This window comes from Heliangelus exortis, chromosome 2 (genome assembly GCF_036169615.1).
Source record: "Heliangelus exortis chromosome 2, bHelExo1.hap1, whole genome shotgun sequence".
Classification (NCBI taxonomy): domain Eukaryota; kingdom Metazoa; phylum Chordata; class Aves; order Apodiformes; family Trochilidae; genus Heliangelus; species Heliangelus exortis.
Genome location: NC_092423.1, coordinates 48014727 through 48039190, shown reverse-complemented (window position 1 = coordinate 48039190; position 24464 = coordinate 48014727). Strand labels below are relative to the sequence as shown.

The 24464-nt window shown below is 42.0% G+C and overlaps 1 protein-coding gene across 2 annotated transcripts in view; it reads left to right on the top strand.

Moving 5' to 3' along the window:
- Nucleotides 1-645: 645 nt before the first annotated feature.
- The window catches only part of TRANK1 (tetratricopeptide repeat and ankyrin repeat containing 1), a 53279-nt gene continuing 29460 nt past the window's right edge, over nucleotides 646-24464 (top strand). The window contains exons 1-9 of one of the 2 annotated variants that reach the window (XM_071736022.1): nucleotides 646-668; nucleotides 10125-10259; nucleotides 11839-11962; nucleotides 13736-13886; nucleotides 14802-14920; nucleotides 17336-17419; nucleotides 21499-21637; nucleotides 22199-22330; nucleotides 23973-24140. In XM_071736022.1, coding sequence (XP_071592123.1) covers nucleotides 10126-10259; nucleotides 11839-11962; nucleotides 13736-13886; nucleotides 14802-14920; nucleotides 17336-17419; nucleotides 21499-21637; nucleotides 22199-22330; nucleotides 23973-24140 — 1051 coding nt within the window. In that variant the 5' untranslated portion in view covers nucleotides 646-668; nucleotide 10125. Of the gene's footprint in view, nucleotides 669-10124; nucleotides 10260-11570; nucleotides 11626-11838; nucleotides 11963-13735; nucleotides 13887-14801; nucleotides 14921-17335; nucleotides 17420-21498; nucleotides 21638-22198; nucleotides 22331-23972; nucleotides 24141-24464 lie in introns of those variants that run through there. The other variant, XM_071736023.1, reaches the window with a different exon arrangement.

Below are 24464 nucleotides of genomic sequence, written 5' to 3'. Positions count from 1 at the left end.
AAGCAAATCATTGAACCACTTTGGCTTCGTGATCTGCTCTTCCCGGTGTGAAAAGACAACGGGGAAAGGATGAATCAGGGAACAATTCCGCTACGACAGGACAAGCCGGCAGTCCCCAGGCATTCCCTACCCCGCGGAGGACAGAAGCAGTAGCTGTATCCTCTGAGTCGGGGCGGGGAGAGTTGAGACATCACCCACGGGAGACACGGCCTTTCATCCTTTCCACCTCAGGACGAGGCGAGGGATTGAGGCGGGAGCTAGCGCCGTTTTGCCACGTATGCTGAAGACACCCCTGCGTCACTTTCATCTTTTTAATAATTTATTTAAATAAACAGACTTTTCCACCCAAGCCACCTTGGCGAGGGGATGCGGTGGGGAAATCTTGGTTTTAGCCCAGGGGTGTTAGGGAATTAACCCGGAGGCGGGCAGAGGAAATGGGGGGAGGCGGTGGGGGGAAGACGGGGTCACCCGGGGGGGGAGGGGCGGTCCGGGTTTCGATTCCCAGCTTCTCGCCCCTACTCCTGAGGTGACGCGGGCTGGCGGGCGGGGCCAGTCGGGGGCGGGCCGGGCCGAGGGGATGCGGACGGGGTTGGGGGGGCGACCCTATTTAGAGGCGGCGGTGGTGGGTATCACGGTGATCCACGCGTGGCGTGCAGGCGTGCAGGCAGGTAGGTGCGCGCGCGTCTCCCACCCACCCCCCACTCATCCTTCACCCACCCACCCTCGGCCGGGGAATTGTGCGTGGGGGAGCGGTAACATCGTCCGCCCTGCGCCGGTTTGGAGGAGTTTGGGAGCGCCTTAGCGCGGCCCTGCGCGCCCGGCAAGTGGGTGTCAGCGCTCCCTCTCGAGAGTGGGAGAGGGGGCTCCCATTTTGGTGTGAGCCTCCCGTATAGTTCGGTGGTGGGGGCGGGGGGAGACTTGAGAGAGAGAGAGAGAGGAGGGTCGCGGTTGCCTGATGAGGAGCGCGGGTGTGGAGTGGTGGGCAGTGAGGGGTGGTTGTTTTGGTTGGGAAGCCCGCCAGGGAATGTGTGGGGTGGTTTGAAGGATGAAAAAAAAAAAACCAACAAAAAAATCCAAAACCAAAAAAAAAAAAAAGGAAGCAAAAACAAGGGAAGAGTGCTTTCCTGCTCCTGCAAGGCATCTGGGAGTGTGTGTTGCCCTGGTACAGCTTGCGCGGAGGAGCTGGGGGAGATTAGGTGATGTATCCGTGCTTGAAAAGAAGCAAGAGAACTCCTTTGGCACAGCCCCGATCGGGCTAAACATTGTCTTCAGTAGTTTTGGATCCTTTCCCTGGAAAGCAAAGCTCTTGTGCAAGGTCGTGGAGTGGTCACTTAACAAAGCAGTGTGCTTTTATTTAAAAAAGGAGTTTGCGCGCAGTGTGCTCTTCAGGAGGTGAAAAAAGCAAACAAGGTCTTTCGTCAGTCTTCATATTTTTTGCCCAGTTTGCAGAAAACAAACTTCAGGTTGATAGAGCTGTCTTTGCCATCCCATGCAAATGTGCAAAAAGGAGCATTTCCTGCCAGTGTTTTTACCATTGTGGATTAAGTTTGTCAAGTGTTGGCTGTGAACTGCGCACAAACCTGAAAGCCTTTCTGGTAGGGGAGTCCTCCTGGTTTGTGGTTTGTTGTTGTTGTTGTTTGGGTTTGTAGTTTGGTTTTTTTCTGTTTTTGTTTTTTGCTTTTCATTTGAGATACGATACCGTCTTGAGCTAATCTGTGCAAAGGAAATATTGAGGCTCTTTGTTACCATTGCTTTGTTACCGGGTAAGCTCTGTGATGACAGGAACATTGCTAGGCTGAGCAAACAACTGCAGCAGTGTAAACATCCCCCCTCTGGTCTTGCATGGCTGAGCTTGACTAGGGATTTGAAGATTGTTGTTGTTTCAGAGGACAGGAGACAATGTTAACTGTTTCTGCCGTTTTACAAGGATTTTTTTTTTTTTTTTTTTTTTTTTTGTGTGTGTGTGTGTGTGAATTAGTAGTGACACTGTGTAGGTAGAATACTGGATGTGTGTTTTGTAATTTTTTTTCCTGTACCCAAAATGTGAGATGAAAGATGTTTCCTACTTTATTGGAAATCGTAAGTATGTATCTACAGGTTTTTTCTTGAAAATGCAACCCCACAGTTGCCCTAACCGTATGTTCTCTTACTGGTAGGTGGCAGAGGGGGCACAATCATTTGAAACTGAAGGCAAAAAAAACCCTCAACAGGGTCTGCTGTTGAGCAAGGCCAAACCTGTCACTGGTGTGGGCTGTAAAACAGTCTTCCAGGAAAGAGAAGTCTGCATGTGCTTGGCACGAGCTCAGCTTGTGAGGAAAGGAGGAAGGATATTTTCAGATGCCTATGTAAATCCAGGATGATGTGTCGTGAACTTGTGTGATGACCTTTGTCACCAAGTTAATCAGCCGTGAGGTCTTGCATGTAAACTGAGAGCTGTGATTTTGTGTGTGTGTGTGTGTCTGTCTGTCTTTCAGTAGTGTTAGTGTTCCTTAACATTCTTGCAGGAGGCTTCCCAAAATGGGGTGTAATTTCAGTGACATGAAGGTATGTTATGGACAGGCTTAGGACATCCCAACTGGTCAGTAGGAGCCAGTCTGTCAGGTTTCTGTTGCCCTGTTCATGAAAGCAAAACAGGTTTCACAGGGAGCACTTGGGATATAAAGCAGGTACAGAGCTGGTGCCTGAGGTGCAGCACCCATCTTGTTTAATGGAAAGTGATCTTCCTGAAGTGCTTTTGGTTTTCATTTCCTTGCTGTGTTGCTTCCTGGCCAGCACCATTCCCGTGTGCAAGTCAGCCACAAATCCCTACTCTAGAGGATTTATTTGTAACATTTGAGGACTGTTTTTGTCTTAAGGTTTTGATTGGATCACTGCTTGGAGTCTGCAGGGGTGACCCACTACTTCTGGCTCGGTTTGGGTCCTGTTTATGTGTCTTGTTTATTGCTCATGTATCTGGAAAGGAGCTGAGCTGCTAGGCAGTGTGTCTCTGTTTAGAGATTAGGGCAAACCAAAACAAAAACAAGAGAACCTATTTGCTCTCTATTACTTCCTGCTCCACCCTTCCAGGTAAAGATAAAAAGGGAAATAAGGAAGAGAGACTTTGAGCTTGGAAATTAGAACTAGAACAGGTTTAAAGGAACAGGGAATGGATAGTAACAGGTAGGAAAATAATGAAAGATACGCAAGTATATATATCTGTATTTATAGATACATAAACCCAATGTTAATGATAATGATATAAGAGTCTGAGATTCTTTCCTGGCAGAGCTGACACAGGGAAAAGGGTCAGGACTATATTCAGAAACAGATGGAGTTGGATTCTGCAGAGCATGCGGTGAGCTGAAGACAGAGCCAGGAGCTTCCTTCCAAGACATCCAACAGGATGGAGAAGGGAGCCAAGGCCCCACTTTCCTGCTCTTCTTTCATCTTATAGGGTGTCACACCCCACAAGATGGGCGTGGCACTGTCACATCTCACAAAGTGAGCCAAACCAAATACCACATCCCACAGAGTGGGCATGGGTAATGTTCCGCAGTGTGGGAGTCAGCCCAGGAAGATTAAGACTGGACTCCCTTGCTTTTTAAACTTCTTCAGAGAGGAGCCTAGGTGTGGTTTGGCCCAATCGTCCTCTATTAATTAATCTCTTTTTAACAGCCCATTCGGCGAGATTAAGTTCAGGAATTCTCTGCACGGTACTCCAGGAGTAAAATTATGACCCAGGATGTTTGTACGAAACACAACTTTACTTAAAAGTGAGTAGGATTATAAAGCAGGTCATATTACAACTAGGAGAATTAGAAATGATGATACTTTAAATGCAATGGGTTACAAATAGCAGAACTTAGCAAAATTTAAGGAAATTGTCAAAACAACAGGTTACAACTGACAAAACTTAACAAAGCAAAGGGTTGTAAAACAATGTTAAGTTAAAAACTGTTACTGTTATGTGCTGAGATAAGGTTAGAAACAGGGAGAAAGGGAGCAAGCTTAGAAACAGAAAGAGAGATAAAGAAAAAAAGAGGGGAGAGAGGAAAGATATCACCACCCTTGGATCCAGTAATGATCTTGGTAGGAAGTCATGGTCCTTGGGTGGCTGGCGTACATCCAGCATTTTGAGTGAGCCTCTTTTATGCTACCTGGCCCCCCCCTTTTCAGGGGATGGGGGGACTTTGTCATATCATACACAGCCAGGTATTCACTTGGGCCCTTCCAGATGGGATGGGTGGGCAATAACTCTTATTTCTGTTCATGTGCCCTCTTCAGTGGCCTTACATGGGGCACACACAAGATGTCACTCTGCCTCTGCAGGGTATATCTTGCCTGCTCCTGTCCCTTATCAAATAAGGATAGTGTCCTGCCTATTGGGGTGGCCATCAAAGAGGGGCTCCCCTTGCAAGGACAGTGTTCAGCTTATCAAGATGGCCACTGAAGGAGGGGCTGCTCTTGCGGGCCCAGGGCCCAGTTTTTTCAGGATGACCACCGAGATGAAGGCCTCTCCTTGGAAGAACAGGGCCCCCATTTATCAGGGTGGTTACCCAAATGAGGGTCTCTCTATGAGAGACTGGAGTCCAGGTGGCTTATCAAATGAGGCACCCACCCAAGCACAAGGTCCATTTTTTTAGGGCAGGTGTTTTGAGATAATTATTCATTTTGGGACACAGCATAGGGTATGGCAGAAAATGGGAGGAAATCCTGAGGTCATCTGACCCTTCTCTGTTCTGCCCCCCTGGACTTCCTCAGGATCTGAGGTAATGCCTTCTGTCTCTCAGGCTTGGCCATCAGAGGTCATTGAATCAAAGCCATAAAATTAGTTTCTGTACCCTCAAACCTTAACAAGTGTAACAGCTACATAAATTTGGTGTGTGGCTAGTTGATGTCAGGCAGCCGAGCTTAGTTATTAGTAATAATTGCTTTATAGCTGTTTGCATAAACATAAACAAACATACAGCAGTAATCTGGAGAAGGACCTTGGGAGGTTGAGTCAGGCCAGCCCTGCCCTGAGCAGGGACCTAGGCCACAACTTGAGTTTTCTTGTGTTTGTATTCTACTTACTCCTTTTTCACTCAGACCTTGCACACATTTCTCTATCTGGTGTAGTGTTTGAGGTATTGTCCTGGTTTTGGCTGGGATAGAGATAATTTTCTTCTAGTAGCTGATCCAGTACATGTGTTTTGGATTTAGTATGAGAATAATGTTGATAACCCACTATGTTTTAGTTGTTGCTAAGCACCAAATCAAGGACTTTTGAGCTTCTTGTGCCTTGCCAGCAAGAAGGCTAGGGGTGCACAAAAAGCTGTGAGGAGGCACAGCCAGGACAGCTGACCCAAACTATCCAGAAGGATATGGTCAGCATGTGGTCCCACCAGAGGGATGTGGTCCTGCTCAGCTGGGGGAAGGTGGCCTGGGGGCAGTGATTGATACCTGGGGAAGGGCTGGGTACTGGTCAGCAGGTAGTGGGTTGTTCACTACCTGTTGTTGTATTTATTGTAATAGTTATTATTATTTGTTATTACGTTATCTTCTGTCCTAGTAGACTGTTGTTATGGCTTGAGGGGCACAGGCTAATTTTATGGTAATAATACAAGGACTGAGGGAGAGGGTCTTTATGACCCAGAGGGATCTAGGGGGCAGAACAAGAGGGGCCACTATGCCCACCAGTTTTCTGCCCTAGGATCCTCCTGCCAGAAGGATATAAAAGTCCATCCCTTCTTCCTTCCTGCTGCTCTTCACCTGCCTGGTGAATATCTCAGAGAGAGGATCCTGCTCTTTAGGATCTGATTGCATCCAAAGAGATGGCTCCTTTTTCCAAGTCTGCTCTATTGTGAGGGACTTTTTGGACACTTGCATCAGGGGCCATGGAATTAGAATTTTGTATATTTTTCAGTATTATCTCAAGTTTTATTATCTCCTCCATGTTCTGTTAAGCCTGTTCCAGTATTAACTTCCTATCTTGAAGTCCCTCTTCTGTATTCCCCTTTTTATTTTCTGCTTGGAGAGTGGCAGGGAGTACTAGAGAGAGGTTTGGTTCTCTGTATTTTAGTTTGCCCTGACCACTAAACAGAGAGAGAACTAATGGCACCCAATGTGGGGCACAAATTTAAAAAAAACAAAAAATATTTTTAAATAATTGAAAGCGTGGAGATTAAAATATTTTTTATCATGCAGTCTCTATGGGAGATGTTATGTCTTGGCTTTTAGGACTATTCTTTAAGGCTACTTGTTGCAGTTGTGCCCTATCTCCTATCTCTGTTATCTTACCATTTCTTTTGGACAATGCCTTGTGCTGGGATGAGTTGGATTAAGGATTTGCCTGGGCACTCAGTGTGCTGCTTCATGAATCTTGTTACTATGAAAAAATTACTCTGCTACTTTCTCTTGGAAAACTCACCCTGCCAGAGTCTGAAGACCTCAGAACTAGCTGTTCTTACTACTGCTTTGCCTGAATATGTTCCAGGGCTGGTTCTTTGGTAGAGGCAGGAATATTGCTGCTACCCACCCTGCTTCTCTGTTTTTGTGCAGGTGGCAATTTCAGCAGCAAACAAAACCACTCCCATTCAATGTGCCCCAGTAGTGACCCGCAGGAAAAACTTAAGGAAGTTGGACCACATGGTGAGAAATAGTGATTCAGAGAGAAATCAGGGAAGAGCTAAGGGGAAAGTCAGCCTGAGGCAGGAAGAGTACAGGATGGTAACTCAGACCCTGAGATAATTGTTGGAGCCATGTCTGAAGAGTTACAAAATGTAATAAAGGATTATGCTGGTCCTGAGGGTGGGCCACTAACTACATGACTGCTGCAGTGTTGGGCCAATGGAGCTGGTCAAATAGATCCAAAAAAGCAGAGAGTCTGTGTAGTTGGGTTCTGATGCAAACACTTTAAAAATACAAAATACATCTCTTGAATCAATTTTTTTTTTCTTCCTGCTCTTTTTGCAACATGCTGTCAATTAACGTATCTTTACCTCACCATATGCCTGACAGACACCTAAAAGATAAGAATGCTTATCAGGTCGCCTTCTGGTGCATGGTGGAGACAGAGGCACTGAAATTAGCAGGACACCAAAAGACTAAAAGATAAGGATGATTCATCTCCGGGAAGTCTGTGTGTATCAGTGACTTATGCAAAAAAGAGACCCCTCTTTTTTTTGCTATATAAAAAAAACCCAGGAGAAAAGGAGAAGTTGCAGTTTTTCCTCTAGACCCCCCCCTTCTCTCGGCCCTTCGGTTTCCAGCTACGGGGCAGACAGCGGAGGATCGGAAAAGCGGAGAACCCAGATCAGCAGGAGCGGCTACAGCCAGAGGCTAAAGCCGGCGCACGGTGATAACATCCTAATTACTCCCTCGTCTCTTTTCTTAACGACTCTTCTCTCCAAAGTAGCTGATTGTGTAAATTTTCTCTTCTTAACGGTGGCATTATTGTGTCTTTTCCCTAAAATAAATCCTTGTAACTTGTTTAAATCATAAAGCTTGTTATTTTTGTAAATTCATGTGTCATCTCTGAGTAGTGGCTGAAGTTTCCTCACAATGAAAATATAAAATAATAACTCGGATCGTAACAGGTTCCTTAGCCAGAGACAAATCACGGGGAGAAAAACCAACACTCACAATCTCCCTCCCATTTTCTGCCATGCTCTGCAAAAAGACAGAAGGGCAGGAAAGTGGGGCCTTGGCTCCCTTCTCTCTTCTGGTGGGCATCTTGGAAGGAGGCTCCTGGCTCTGTCTTCGTCTCATCATGTGCTCTGCAGAATCCAAATCCATTTGTTGCTGAGATGATACCTGGCCCTTTTCACCCTGTCAGCTCTGCCATGAAGCTCTTACAGCATTGCCATTAACATTGGCGTTTATGTATCTATAAATATAGATATGTGCATTATATTTGTGTATTTTTCATTGCTTTCCTACTTGTTACTATCCCTTTGCTGCTTGATTAATCCTGTTCTAGTTTTAATTTCCAAGCTTGAAGTCTCTCTTCCTTACTCCCCTTTTTATCTTTCCCTAGAAGGGCCTGCTAATTCCCTGGAATTAGCAAGGTGATGTTTGGATTGCAGACATCATCACAGAGTGTTTATTTGTTTATTTACAGAAGGTGCAACTTCTGACAGGCCTTTTCCCAGGAATCCTGAAGGAAGGGGTCTTAGGGAGGGGTTAATAATAGTAGGAGCAAATGCGGGAAAACAGGTTTTTAAACAAATGAATCACCCCGAGGAGAAAGCTCTTTTAAGAAAGAAAAGAGAAAGGGAACAGCTTATTGCTTTTTTAACCTCTGGAGCATCCCCACCTGGTGATGTGATTCTGTCTCTTTGTAGCCAAAGATGTGGAAGAAAGTGGGAGAAAAGTGGAAATGGAATTCCAGTACCTCCACTTTTCCTGTCACTGCTCCTTCTTGCTGCTCCCTGTCTCTGCTAAATTTTCTTCTTTTTCCTCTGAATTTTTAGAGTAAAAAATTTCTTCTCATCAGTCATTGACAGAGATTGTGAGGAAACTTCAGCCACTACTCATAGATGACGCATGAATTTACAAAAATAACAAGCTTTATGATTTAAACAAGTTACAAGGATTTATTTTAGGGAAAAGACACAATAATGCCACTGTTAAGAGGAGAAAATTTACACAATCAGCTACTTTGGAGAGAAGAGTCATTAAGAAAAGAAAAATTGCAAATTGTGAACTGCAGGCCTTCCCTTTGGTATTCAGGCTTTCCTGGAATTTCTTAGTTCTTATATTTGACACCAGTTTGCATTACCTGTCTGGCAACTGTGTCAGGACTCATTCTGATTAGCATTTTGTCTTGTTAGTCCTGTCAAAGGAGGGAGTTCTGATGATGAAAATAACCTAATAACCTTGTCTTTACACAGAACAAACCCGTCTCATACCAGCTGGGATGTAATTTTTCTAATTCGGGAAACAATTTTTAATTTTTTCAATTTGCTGCCTTGGCCACGACAATCTATTTCCTTTATATATCTGCTTGGCAATGTGATTAAGTTTACACTATGAACCTGATTTTACAATTTTCATGATGTGGTTCATTTCAACTCTTGATTTCTTTGGGTGCTTGCTGTATTCATTTTAATAATTGTTGTAAATCTGGTTCATGGTCCTCTTGCACTATTAATGTACTTACATTTCAGTATTTTGATGGAGTAATCGAGTTTCAATGTAGTTTTGGGTACATTGGATTACTGAATGTTAAGCCTGAGTGGCTGGGCAAAAGAGTCATAAAGAGAAATAAAAAGCTAGTAAATAAGTTTTCTGTTTAATTAATTGAGCTGTATAGCTACATGTATTTCTTAAGCTATATATGAACTCTGCTCTCTTGGATATCTTCCCCAATCCTTAGTGTGCATGCACATATATAAATAATTTGGAGTCTTAATTTAAAAAATATGTTTAAGACTTAAGGAGAAAACCTGAATAACATGCATACCAGTGGTAGATATGATTAGTTGATGTTGACTAAAAAAGTAGGTGGGAAGTTGAACAGTAAAGATAAGGCTGAAATATATATATTTATATATAAAAAGTATATAATATATAAAATATAAACCTGAGTTATATTTTACTATTTCAACTGCAGCAAACAAGAGATGTGCTCTTTGGTCCTCCTTTTCCAATATGCTGTCCGGGTTTTGTCTGGGACAGAGTTAATTTTCAGAAGAAGCTGGGAGGGGATGCATCCACGACAGCTGACCCAAACTAGCCAAGGGGATATTCCATAGTATATGCTGTCATATTAAGTATATAAACTGAGGGGGTTGGCCATGGGAAGGAGAGATCACAGATGGGGCTGGGCATTGGTCAGAGGGTGGTGAGCAGTTCCACCCCCCTCTGTTAGTAGCGTTTGTTACTAGTAATAAATCTGTTAGTAGTATTGTTATTTCTGCTGCCCTTGTGCTGTCCTATTAAACTGTCCTTATCTCAACCCGTGAGTTTTAATTTTTTTTTTTCTGATTCTCCTCATCCCAGAAGGGAGTGATGGGCCTTTTAGTGTTTAGTTGCTGGCTGGGTCTGAAATACAACATATGAAAAAACTAAGGTGAAAATTTAAGTGGATTCTGAGGAAAGAAGTATCACAGGAATCAGGGCTTTTGTTTGATTAATTTTTTTTTTTTCTTTATTTTAATTAGCATGAATGCCATGGAACATGCACAGCTTATGAGGCAAGCTGGGAACCAGGATTTTAAAAATGGAAATTACTCTATGGCCATCAGAAAGTATGATCAAGCCCTAAATGCACTCAGTTATTTGGTGCAGTGGGTCCCGTAAGTATTCTTGAATTACAAGATATAAGTCATAAGACAAGTGTGAAATTTCTGTTGTTCTACAGTCACCTCAGAACTGTATTTATTGCCCTGGCACCTGAGTTTCTTGTATGTTTTCACACACTGTTTAGTGCACCGGTTTTATAATTATAGAGTAATTACTGGTCCTGACATGTGCGTACGAGATTAGTTAGTGACTGTAATCTGAATATTTTTATATAAGCATCAATTATAAGTTAATGTAATTAAAGCTCAAATTAATTTTCCATTAACTGTGTTGGTTTCAGTTAAATTACTTCTATTTCTGAGCTGCCATGCTGTAGATCAATCTTGCTGTGTATCTGCTGTGTATTGGCCATGTCTATGACCTTTTGTTACATGGGTCATCTGATGGTCTTTAAAATTACATATGCAGGTTACTTTGTTCTTGTTAGTTGTTTTTTTCCTACCGTTTTCAGATTTGTTTAAAAATATTTTTTTGGCAGGGAAGTTCTTTGGATATTTCTTTCCAAATGTTAAGTGCTTATTTTCATTAGTTAACGCTAGTTGCTTATTAGTAAATAAGTATTTAAGTATTATGCTAACTACTAAAAATTAATTACTACTGTGTAGTAGCACTGCTGTCAGCCCTGTTTAGCACCAACCATTCATTTATTTTGACTATTAGCCACTTAGATTAAGTTATAAAATAATTCTGGAGCACATGCAGGGAGTAAAACAAAGAACAGAGCTAAAAAGGCTACCTCTGGTGCCTGTCCCTTGCAGGCAGTGGGGTTTTGTCCTACTGCAGGGATCTTTTCCTCAGCATCTCCTTTCCTCTTGCCACAGGTTGTCTCATCAGGATTTGCATACATCCAAGTGTGCTCTGAATAGTTGAAACAACTTACTTGAGTGTAAATTGGTAAATAGGAATAAGGTGAAAGATTCAGCACTGTGTCATGTCCTGTTTGTTTTGGTGTGGACTGGACATGCTCTCCAGTTAGGTCTCCAGTACCCCATGGCCTGTAGCCCTTTAATTTGTGAGCAGCTCTTTGCAGTAACACTCTTGGATCCCGCAGGTGCTTTGTATACTTCAGTATGGTCTGTTCTCTAAAATACATTTCTTTATTTCTTATCTTGTGTAAATGCTGATAATGCTGACTTAATCAACTAGTGATACAGTAAAATGCAATTAGATTGTTTTTTGGTGACCGAGCTTCCATTTGTATGTCTGTTTTCTCTTTTTCTTGGCCACTGGCTTTCACTGAGCCACATCTAGGTGTGCCGAGATGGTCTAAATTCTTTCTAAATCCTCATACCGTGTTATTCCAGGGGGCTGGCTTTCTGCTTCAGAAGAGACCAGGATATCACTAAGGGTATCACTAAGGTATCATTTAGGATGTCACTAAGAGATTTATAGCTGATGCTCACATGATTATTTTTTTTCCTAGTACTCCATTTTTTACCTCTGATTGTGTTAGGGGGGTGATACATGTTTGTTTGGGTTATTTTGTTTTGGTTTTTTTCCTTTCTCCTAGCTATAGTATAATGCACCCTTTTTCAAGCAAATAAGCAGTTATGCTAAAAATGTTTTTTTCAGGTGTTCCAAGGACATAGCTGTGTTACACTGCAACAAATCAACTGCCTTGTTCAATCTTGGGAGATGGCTAGAAGCTGTGATTTCAGCTCAGCAGAGCTTACGCTGGGATCCGGAATACGTTAAGGTATTCAGATGTTTAAGCTGATAGTTTTTGCATGTCTTGCTTCTTAAAACAAGTGTCAGCATCTGCTTTTAACTGTGTGTTGGTTTTGAGATGTGATGAGCAAATACAGCACAAAATTTTAGAATAGGTGTCGGACTCTGTTGTATGAGTATCAGAATTAAAATTGAAGCCGAGAAAGTCTGTGAAAGTCAATAACCACAGAGATGGAGACTATTAAGGAAGGTATTATTTATTACAGCACTGGGTACGTGGGCACTGTCTCCTGGTGGCTGTGGCTGAGGGTCATTGGGAGGAAGGCTCAAAGTCTTCACAGTGTGATTTTTAACCCCAGGCCTTGGATTTTTGCACATGGGTGAGAAATGCTGGTGCAGTGGACCAGAACTATTTGAGTCTGGGTTTTCTCTAAGCTTACCAGCAGCACCTCTTGTTTGCCCTTGCAATAAATCAGAGGCATCCTGCCCAGTGATGCCCTGCCTGCCCACATTCTGCCTGCCCACATTCTGCCTGCCCACATTCTGGCTGGCAATATCCTGCCTGCCCATTTGTTGTTCCCAGGTTAAAGCCTTTGCATCATCATTACTACAATAGTACTTCTAATAAAATGAAGCAGCTCTCTTTTGCACCAGGAGATCTGATCCTTTTTGGCTCTCAACAAGAGAGGCAGTAGTGCTTTCGAGAACTAACTTTTGTTAGTATCTCAGGCAAGTAGTAAAATCTCGTGTGCTTTTGTGATGTTGGAGACCTGGGGATGAATTAATGCTGTCCAGTCTGCTGATCAGGCCACAGGATTCTGCACAGATTCTGTCCATAGTGAAGTTCACCGGCTCTGTGTTTGCTTTGCAATCTTACAGAGTCTGGCTCATGGTACAGATGTCACTAACAGTAGTCAGGTCTGCAATGGGGACTTTGCTGTGAAGGTTCCCTTGGGCAGTGTGCTCTGATATTCTTTACATGTTAATAAGCCTACATTTCCTGGGAACAGTATGTGGAAATCAAGGTTGTATTGTATTTACAGTGAACAGAACAATACACTTAGGCATGCTTGTGATTAAGTACTCAGTGATTAAATAAACACTGAGTCAAGTTCTCATCTGTTAGGAATAGGTAGCATTTGTACAGTATTTATGATACAGAGACATACGCTTGGATTAGCTTTTATGTACAATAAATAGTTGTATGGAATAACTGCTACAACCTCCCAGAGGCTTTAGTAGAAGGCATTTGATTTAGATATGGCAAAGTTGCCTGCAAAAATCTACTTACTGTGTGATGTATTGCAGCCTGCCAGTCATCTGGTTTGAACAAATTGACTCCACTTTGAGACAGTACAACGTAGTTCAGTGGTGAATATGAACATGTTCAGGTGCTACTGACTGAAAAATATACATGCATTGTGGTAAATATGCAAAATGCAGTGACATGAGGTTATAAGCACACATTCTGGACCTTATGGCAAAAATCCTGTCCAGAGGGGATTAAATTACAGTTACTAACAGTATGTTTTTCATCCGGTAGTTATTTTCCAAGTTCTGTATGCCAGGATTCATCACTCTCTCATAGTATCTATGATGACATCAGTAGTATATTATGAATTTCAGTATTTATTGCACTTTCTTTGGATCTGTATGGAAGAAGATGTAAAAATACTATTGCATGTAATTTAGATAGCATAATTGGAGAATTTAGGGGAAAAAAGGTAACACTTGGTTTTGTACTGAAGGTGTCCGAATATTCTCCCAGCAATATGGTAATTTTTTTTTCCTCTTTTCTCAGGCTTATTACAGAGCTGGCCACTCACTCATCATGTTCTCAGACACTCATCAGGCGATCTCTATGTTTCATAAAGGTTTGACTCTCCTGAATACTTCTGCAGATCGGAGTCAAATTGCTGATTTTGTAGCAGGAATCTTCATAAGTGTCAATGGTAAACTCAAATTCAGAGCTTAATTTTTCTGGGAGTGTTCTGGTAGTAATGACTACACAAATCCTTGATTGGGCATCCTTCTTGAGATCCTCATTTAGTCCTTAATGCTGCAGGTCTCTTTGAGGATTAGGAATATGTTGGGTGGCCAAATCCAAGCAGGTCATGAATTTTGTCCAGTTTGTATACAGCAGTTGCCAACAGTCCCAAAATGCTCTGTAGGGAGGTGAGTGTGTTGTCTCACAAGAACAAGTCAGTCGTGGAAATTCAAAGTTAAAAAGACAAGTGTAGAGTTTCGGAACTCCAGACCCATATGGTTTTAGTGGGTTTTGTCCAGTGTTTTGGGTTTTTTTAGCTAGGTAGATTTGAAACTAATTAAAAAATACTCATCTTAAGCTTGAGCTTACAGTGCAGTCTGGGGGACTTCCCATAAGTTAGTAATGAGCAGCAATGAAAAGAGGGAATTTGGCTTTTCTGTGGAATTGTGTGGGGTTTTTTGAGCACTGTTCATCCTAGGTCTTCCTGCCCTCTCCTCTACTTGCTTTTTTGTCCAGTTCACAGGCTTTACCAGATGGAGCCTGTGGATGTGCCAGGAGAATTTGAGTTGTGGCCCTGCTGCATTTACTTGAACTTGCAGACCTGTGTTAAGGACCTTGACTAGTTTTAGCAATGTCTTGACACTTAGAGGTGTTTCTTCAGGGCAAGGATTATTTTTTTTTCCTCTTGTTTAGTAAAGACTGGCTGCTGGTAACAGGGTGCTGTATCAGTGTCCTGTCCAGGTATATTTAGACCCCCATTTTGCATTCTCCTGGGTATCAATGCTAAACTCTTACAGAGCAGTGAAGTAATTCAAGTAGGACCCCAGCTTTAGGAGTGCTGTGTATACTAAATTGTTTTCTCCATTGTTTATTCCTGCAGATGAACAATACTTTCCACCAAGTTTTCGCCCTGCATATGATTATATTTTAAGCTCAAGGTTTGATGCACAGATTTGGCAGGTGGTGATAGAAAGGTTGGCCCAGAAAAGGATGTGGAGGGTAAGTCTGTTACTATGTTACTGCTGCTGTGCTGCAGGCACTGGTGTCTTACCTCTTCAGGGTAAGCTCATGTTACCTTTAAAATCCAAAACAATGGATGTTTTGTGTTCCTTGCTTCAAACGTCTTGATTTCTAAGGCTTGAAAAGTATTTCTGGTGATAAACAATTTCTGAAATTCATTTCTTGGAGTGATACAGTGAACTTGAAAATCCCACTTGTGTCTTACTGTTGTGTCTGTTACAATTAAGATGCCATTTGGTGGTGTTATTCTTGAAAGAAAGAGGATAAAAGAAAATACATATTTATTTGTGGTACCTTTTTGCTTTTTTTTTATATGATAAACTGGACTTTTGAAGCTGTTTGTGAAAGACATTGCTTGTCAGTGGAAGTGCATGGCTATGAAACAAAACCATATCATTTAGAAAAATCAGGTGAATCACCTGAGATTATTTTAACACTCTTTTCTATGGTCACTGTTTAAAAAAAAAAAAAAAATTGTCACAATTACTTGAGTGTCAGTGGCAGGGTGCTGACAGTGAGGGCTGCAGGGACCTCTGCTAGGAGAGGCTGGGGCTGCCCTGTGCCAGACCTGGCCAGCTCCAGTGGACCCACTTCAGGGCACAGCTGAACCCCTCAGAGAAGATGATGGTGGCACCTCAGGGGAAGATTGTTCTAAAGAAGGCAAAATGCTGCCTGGCAGAGTGAGGGGGCGGAAAAAGTGGGAAAGAGCCTGGTGAGCACCAAGATTGGAGAAGGAGAGGACAGAGGGGTGATCAGTTTCTTCAGGCCTGGAGCAGGAGTTTCCTTGTGGTCTGTGGTGAGACCATGCAGCTGCATGCTCTTGCCAGAACTGCAGCCCAGGGAGGACCTGGAGCAGGGAAGAAGCATAAGGAGGAGGGATAAATAGAAGGGACTGTGGTGGACTGACTGAAGCCCCACATTCCCCATCCATGCCCTCTGCTGTGGGCATGGGCATCTTTCACTAGATCAGGTTGCTTAAAGCCCTGTCCAGCCTGGCCTTGAACAGTTGCAGTGATGGGGCACTCACATCTTCTCTCATAACCAGTTCTGGTATATTGCCACATGTATGGTAAAAAAATTCTTCCTTATGTCCCAATTTAATCCCTGTCAGTAAAGGACTTATTAAAAAAGTCTCTTAGAAGTTTGCTTTATATACTGGAAGGCTGCAATAAGGTCTCCCAAGAGACTTCTGTTCTCCAGGCTGAACAATTCCAACTTTCTCAGCCTGTCCTCATAGGACAGGTGCTTCAGCCCTTTCATCATTTTCATGGCCCTCCTCTGGATCTGCTCCAACAGGTGCATGTCCTTATTGTGCTGGGGACCCCAAAGCTGGATGCAGTATGCTAGGTGGGGTCCCACAAGAGTGGAATAGAGGGGTAGAGGTGACTCTCTGGACTTGCTGGCCACACTTTTATTTTTAAGCAGTCCAGGATGTGATTGGCTTTTGGGGCTAGAAGAGCACACTGGCAGCTCATAGTCAATTTTTCATTCACCAGTAAACCTAAATCTTTTTCCACAGGATTGCTTGCAATCTCATCATCCTGCAGGCTGTAGGGATACTGGAGACTGTCCTGACCCAGGTGCAGAACCTTGCCATTGGTCTTGTTGGCCTTTGTGAGGTTTTCATGAGCTCTTTTCTTGAGCCTGTCAAGGGTTCTCTGGGTGGTGTCTCTTCTCTCAAGCGTGTCAACTGCATCACTCTGCTTGGTGTCATCTGCAAAATTGCTGAGTGATTGAGTGCACCATGAGGTCCCACTGCCTCTGACATTGATGAATATATTCAATAGTATGGGTCCCAGTACTGTTTTGGTACTGTTTTCCACTTCAACACTGAGCTGTCGACTGTAGCTCCTTGGATGCAGCCATCCTGTCAGTTTCTTATCCATCCTATAGTCTGTTCATCAAATCCATATCTCCATTTTAGAGCTAAGAATATTGTGGGGGGCTATATCAAAGGCCTTACAGAAGTCCAGGTAGATGACATCTGTAGTTCTTCCCTTGTCCTCTGGTGAAGCTAGGTGGGTTTTCAAAGAGTAGTGCAAAGTTTTTAGGGAAACTGAGAAAACAGAGAAAGATGAAGTATGCATTCCTTGCTCTCTGCTCAGGATGTTGGTGTAGCTGGGGAATTTCATCCCATGAATGTAAAGGTCCATGCCTAAAGTGAAGGGTGACTTCAAAGATGAAACTTAAGTCATAGCTTCCCACCATCTACCATGTATTACATTAATTCAGCTAAAAATAAAAAGGGAGAATCAGTAATCTGTTAGGAGCTTAAAGAAAGATCTTGAATGTTGTTAGCACTTGTTTGCTTTCCTTCAAGATCTGATGAAGAAATGAAAAACAAGGTTTCTAAGTGTGCTTGTAGGACCACTAATGTGTGGAATTTTTTTTCAGTCTTGTCTGTTGTTGTTTTCTGAGAAGAAGAAGTTGCCTGCCAATCTCAGAGTTAACCAGTTATCGCTGAAGACTCTCTTTGAGGTAAAAAAGGCATTCTTTTTCTTCAATCTATTTCTTTTCTTTCTGTTCACTTTAGTGAGAGACTTTCCATAAAATTGAGAATAACGCATGAACTGTATATGATTAAGTTAAATCATCCACTTTCTTTTCGTTTGAGAAGTAAAAAAATCCTTATTTTGCATATTTTCTGTATGTAATATTTAATTTAATTTTAGCAAAAAAAGGAGGCATCTTCCTCTCAGGTACAGCAAGCTATTAATGTCATTCTTGTAACCTGATGATTTAAGTCTTAAAAATGTCTGACATCATTGAAGTTGAATATGTTCTCCAGTCACTAGAACTTATGGCACACATGGGGTAGGATATTTTTATGCTTGACTAGCCTGTCTCTGGACTGCTTCATGTATGATTACAGGTAGTTGAGCTGGGTGCAGCGTTGGAATTTTCCCTTCCCTCAACACCCCAGAATTTTGGTAGTGTGTTTTATATCTAGGCAGTAATTGCTGAACATTCTCCCTAAAGACTTTGATGTTTTCCAAGTGACTTGGAGAGTTTTTGCAAGATGGGAATATGTAGTCGTAGATCAAGCAGCCTCAATTCCTAATACCTTTCACTGAGATGATGGCACCTGCAAACATCAGAATTTGATCTTTATGTTGCTTTTCTGAAATATGCTCCCTTTATCTTGTGATTCCTCATGTTCTGCAGCATTTGCAAACCTCCAAAGCTTTCTTTACTAGCAGGATGCAATAAAATCTTCCAGCTTTCAGAACCTGCCATGCTCACGCATACTTTGCTGCTGGTGGGCTGTGCCTGCCTGATGCATGAGCTGTGTCTTGCACACTGGCATGTATGCATGGATGTCCTGGCAAAACACTCTGAATGCATGAAGGAGTGTGCAACCATTGCTTCTGGCCCTTTGGGAACCAGGGCCAAGAGGCCCTGAGACCCAGGAGCTGCTGGGAATTTTCCATCTCTGACACTTGGAAACAGTGGTGTCCACAGGAGTAACATAGCAGCTTTCTGAAGGCATTTCACAGTGTATGTGTGTTACCATGCAGGGGATGCCCAGCCCATTTCAATTGCTGTTACATAAAGCACTTCTTATGGATCATGAAAGAACTCGTATCTCTTTTGGAGTTTTATTCCATTTTTTTGTTCTGCTGTATGTCACCTACTTCTTTCAGAAGCTGCAGTTAGATATTCATTGAGAAATTCTGTTAGGCTTTGTGCTGAAGTATACCAGATTCCTTACAGCACTGCTATTCCTGATGGAAGCTTTTGAGGATGTTAACTCTAGGCTGCAGAGTACATGTGCTTGGCAAATGAGCAGTGTAGGGCATATTGATGGAACATAGCAGAGTGTGCCATTTGGCTGTTAGAGTGCTTGTTGTACTTCTGCCAGAATAATTTCAACCAGGGGCTTTTTTCATAAATATATTTCGGCTAGGTGCCTGACAGAGGGGGGGGGAGTAATTCTGAAAGAGGAGGGGACAGGCTTGCTTGCAGAGATAGCAGAGGAATTAGCAGGTGAGCATACACAAGCATGCCTTGGTTAGCTAGCATTAAGCAGGTGTGCTGTGTTAGTGCCAGTGAAGTAGCCCGTGTGGGGACTTCGTGCTACCTTCCATCATCCCTAGTGTGTTTGTTCAGTTCTTTGTGGAAAGGGAAGGTGGGTCAGGGCTTGGTTCTGGGTGAGCCGGGCCTATGGCCAAGCAGCAGTGAGGTTGTGGTGCTAGAGCCAGCATAGCTGTGGTGTGGACAAGGCATGAGAGCCTTGGATTACAGCAGCTCCCAAGCAAAGGTGCTTGCTGCTGCTACTGTGGTTTGTAGCACTGAGCAACACCCTGGCCTGGGGCACAGCAGCAAAACAGTCAATCCTCCAAGGGGTGAATGTGCTTCTCACACTGACAGGAAAGCATCGTAGTGCAGTAGGGGACACCTCTAGAATGTCTTTGCAAAAAAACCTTTCTTCCCAGGAAAGCAAATCAAAATACCTCATTGGGAGAACAAGAGGATAAAAGTGTGCTGCCTTAGCAAAATAGTGTGTCCTTCACTGCTGAACTGACCACATCAGTCTTAGTTATTCTAGTGGCTTTGTTGTGCATGGAGAAGAATGATGGAATTAAGATGAAGGATCCGTAAGCACTGTTTCTCTTTTTCAAAAATTAGAAAATGTAGCTTTCTGACAACTCAGACTTCCCCTGCTGCCACTACGTAATCCCTGTAATCTGTTGTATTTTGATTTTGTAACTCTGCACATACAGTAATTCTTGCCAGACAAAATTTGGCATGAGGTGTTAGAAAAAAAGTTTTATTTGTGGATATTGGAAGCATGTGTGAAGACTGCTTATTTAAAAAGATGACTGGCACAAATAGAGAAATTATGTCTGAACACTGTTTCTGAGGCACCCCCTCATGTCCTGATCCTTCTGGCATAATACCTTAATTTCCATCTGAGTTTCCTTTGCCCACCTCCAGAGTTCCCCAGATTGTTGCACCCCTTGTGGGCTGTGCTTTCATGTTCATTAAGTCCTTGCTGGAACATCCTTTTTCAGTTTATCTGCCTTCTGCTTAGCCTGTGTATTTTCAGTCTTGGTCAGTGTCTTGGTTTAACACTGGCCCGGCAATTAAACCAAATGACAGATGCTCTCTATTAATCCCCTCCCTGATAAAGAAAGGAGAGAGAATAAGGGAGAGAGACTTATGAGTTGGAAACTAAACTACACAGCTTTAATGAAACAGTAATGATAAATAGGAAAAATTACTAAATATATACAAATATACAGGAAAATTGATACCATGTTCCTCCCTCCTCTCCCCCAATAACTCTCACGTCACCACCGAGGCTGCAGGGCAGCCCTGGGAAAGTCCAGGCTGGACTCCTGGAGTCAGCAGCAGTCGGGAGGCAGGAACACAGGGATTCAGGCTGGCACAGACCAGGACCACAGACAGAGGAACAGATGGAATCCTCCCAGGATGCTGAAGCAAACAGGGATGGGAAAAAGGGGAAGCAGGAAGGGAGGAAGGGTTTTGACCCTTGTGGTCCCTCCAATTTATACTGAGTATGATGTGTATGGGATGGAATACTATGTTTGGTCAATTTTGGTCATTTATCTTGTCTGCAGCCCTCCCTAAGGGAGAGCTGCAGGTGTGACCTCTTTACTCCTTTTCTCCTTCCGGACGGCAAAATATTCCTCAGAACTGAGCAGTGTCCTTGGCTCTGCACACCAGTCTTTAGCTGTAACTATAAACATTGAGTGTTATCAGTCCCAGAAGCACACACTGTCTGAGAAACTTGCTGTTAATTTCAGCAAGTGCAGCTACTTACAAGAGACTTAGCTGAAAGCAAAGGTACAAGACAAAAAATTACCTTTATCCTGGCCGAAACCAGGACAGTCTGTCAACTTCCCTGTAAATTCTGTATTTTATCAAATCACCTTCTAGGAATTTATCTGCCAAAAACCTGTCTCCTAAGGCACCTTCTCTTTGTGTGAGAAGTCATATTATCATTGCTGTCTTAATAAGGCTAAATGCTTCCTGAGCAGTATGAAAAGAGGGCTTTGCCCTGCTCTCCACCCACACATTTCTTGAGCTGTAAAAGTATGGGTTACTCGAGTTCCCTGGACCTCTTTCCTCCAGTCTCCAACTCCTTTTTTCCCAATTTTAGCCTATTCTTGCTTTGGGGTAGCTGCTTGCATGTGCCTCATTCAAGGCACAGTACCCACTTAGACAAATTCTTGGCACTGAGACAGAGTAACATTGAATAGAAAAGCATAAGGCAGAAAGTTGCAGTCAGTTACAGAGAGGAAATACAGAAATACATATTAAAAAATAGACTCCAGGTTCAGTGCTCTTCAGAGTAAGATTCTTTTAATGAGCATAATAATTCTTATGAGCAATGTCTTAGGAGAAAAGTATTTGTTCTAAACTTCTACTGGAATTGTTTCACTCATATGTTTCATCTTAACGGTGGCTATGGCTTGATTTTTATTGTCCCGCTGATTCTTGCTGTAAACCCCACGAAAATAGGATTTAAAAAGAAATGTAAATTTAGTGTATGTAAAATAATGTGGTGTAATTGTTCTCTTTGTTATCAGACTTCTGAGTGGTATGGGCACAGTGAGAAGATACAAGAAGTAGCAGAGTTGGCCAAGTGGCTAATTTCCATTGGGGCGAAAGTTGAAACCATTGGCGTGTATCCGCTTCATGCTGTTATCAGACTGTGTATCAAAGCAAGTGAGTGACATCTGCAGCTGAAATAAAACAATGGTGGCCTTTACCAGCCAACTGACAGCTAGAGCTTTTTTTCTTTTTTTTCACTTTTTTTCTTTTCAAACTAAAGAGGTCAGATCGTCCAGGTATAACCTTGCGCTGTTTTGAAAATGGTATAAACACTCCCTGATTATCTGTGCCTGGTAGCTGTAAAAACCTGATCTGATTGTTCTGCTTTGTGATTTGAAGTGGAAGTGTGATTGATGTAGGTCTTTCAGAACTGAATATATCAGCTTGGATGAATATACAGTCTTTCTTCCTGGCACCTCAGTGTGGAGCAGTAGTTTCTATACGTGCTAAAGAGTTGTGAGTCAACCTCAGAGTTGCACTTGCCGCGAGTTGGTGAGAACGTAGCGTCATGTCTCCCACCACCCATCTGCCTCTTACCATGATGTCTTTTACATGTTGCTTCATCTTTGAGTAGAAGTTTCATTCAGAATCATCTTCTGTGGTGGTGGTGGGAAACCAGGATCTGTCTCTGCTAGGTTTCCTATTTGTAACAAGTGGGTTTTTTTATCATTGCAGGAAGGAACCATCTTTTCGTGTGGTTACTGACTCAGAGGCCAGACTTGAAGGATAGGCTCAATGAGAGAGACAGAGATGGATGCACCCTCTTGCATATTGTGGCATCTTCCAATGAATATTCCCAGAAACGCAGTAAATACAATTATTTTGTGTGTGTGTGTGCATGTGGTGTTTTGTTTAAATATTGAAAAATGAATAATGGAAGAAAATTTCAGACTCATTGTTTACTACTTCATTGTAAGGAAGAAAATGAAAGTCCTTTTATCAGAATGTAGACTTTGTAATGGTAACAAATATTTCAACATCTCAAAAATTCCCTATTAAAATTGTATAGCTGATTTGGGACCATTTTCTTGGCTCCTTGGTTTGACTGGTTGATTTTCCCACAAATATGCTGCAGTCTTAGGATTATAGAAGTTACCTTTTAAAGTGCCCTTGAAATCATATTAGGTGACCTGGAGGTCTATCCTGTTCTTTTAAATAGATGAAGATTTTAAACCTACCTAGCAGTGTACCTTGTCAGAGAAGGAAAATGAAGTGTTTCGTCTTGTCTGTGGGATTTTTCTTCTATGTTAATTTAGCCTGGCCTCTTGTATTTTCTACTCTACTCACTAGGTGGCACCAAGTAGTAAATGTGAATGCGGAGTAACACCGGTCTGTCAGATCATTAACTGCGGTGGCATCCCGGTGATTCTTGTGTAATAGTATGAATTCACAACCTACTGTAGCTAGATAATTTCATTTTCTGGAAAGGTGTAGCGTGTCTTTTGCAGCATTTCCATCTTTTACTAAATGACATAATACGTTTCCAGAAGAAACTATGTGTGAATATATGTGTGTGTAGATATAAATTAGTTTATTTATAGTTGTATTTACATGTTTTCTATAGAATAGAAATATAATTACATTTTATTACTGAAGTTTATTTCTTTATAGTGTATATATTATATAATTTTACATATTTACTAAAGTTTATATATTTTATAGGTTATTTAATTTTTTTTGTCACACACACACACACATATATATATATATATATATATATTTGGAGTATATATATAGAGAGAGTGTGTATATACTTGGTGTTCTGTTGCTCCTACACTTTTCCAACAGGAAAAAAGCACATTTGGCTTGTAGCAAATTTCTTCTTTGAGGCAAGAGGAGTACAGGCAGCTGCCTGTGTAATTTCCCAGGGTAGTGCAGTCTTGCATAATAAAAAGTGAGCATGTCATCTTCATCCAGAATATTAGATACTGTATCAGAGCTTTAAATCCCCTTTATATTTATTGGTTTTATGTGTGATCTGTGATATTATTGTGAAATGCTATAGAGGACAGTAGCTTCTATTGAAAGCAACATTACCTTCTGTTAGTCCAATCAGACATCTTTGTTGTAAGGCTTATGATCAAGAAAGTCATGTGGTTTATGTTGTATCAGATAGAAATTTAGTGCCTAGCTGTGTATATTCATGCCTGAACATGTGAAATATTCTAGTTTATTGAACCATTTTCCAAACACTAGGAAAATACCTTCTTTTTATTTTTTTTATTTACAGTGCAGTTTCCTAGAGTCTGGAGATGCTCCTGAGGCACCCAGTCACTTTGCGTTTCTGTGCTTCCTATTTCCCAGTTAATAACAACAAAGATAGATTTTTTTTTTTTTAATTAAAATTATGCTAGAATTTATGCCAGGAAACCAAAAACGCAAAGCAGAACAAAACCTCTGAACCGTGAGAATTAATCTTCCCCTAATGTTTATTCATTTGATGTTTTAGGCCAAGCAGAAGATGTGAACATGCTCCTGAATTTGGGAGTTGACCCCACTGTTCCAGATGCACGATCAAGATATGTCATAGATATCTTGAAAAGGAACAAAAACTTTGTTGCTGTAAAAGCAGTCAGCAGTATCATTGAGAAACAGAATTCCTCTAAGAAACAGACAGGTATTTCATGGACTGAGTGCTTTTCCTCTTTTAAAATCATACCCTTTAGATACAAACTTGGTAATAGTGGGTGGTTTTTATGTAAGTTTTCCTGTGTGTTGTCATTCTGATTTCCTGTCCGTGAATGATGAATGTTTTGTCCTTGCCTGAAGGTGACTGCTGTCCAACTGCTGTTCTTATTATATTGTGCAATAAGTAACTACAACTTGCTCTAAGTTACCATAAGCCACTGTGAGGTTTTTTTTACCATAAATATGAGGCTCCCCTTGCCACAGAACTGTTTCTTTTCTTTTTTTTTTCAGTTTTTACCTTTTACCTTCACTT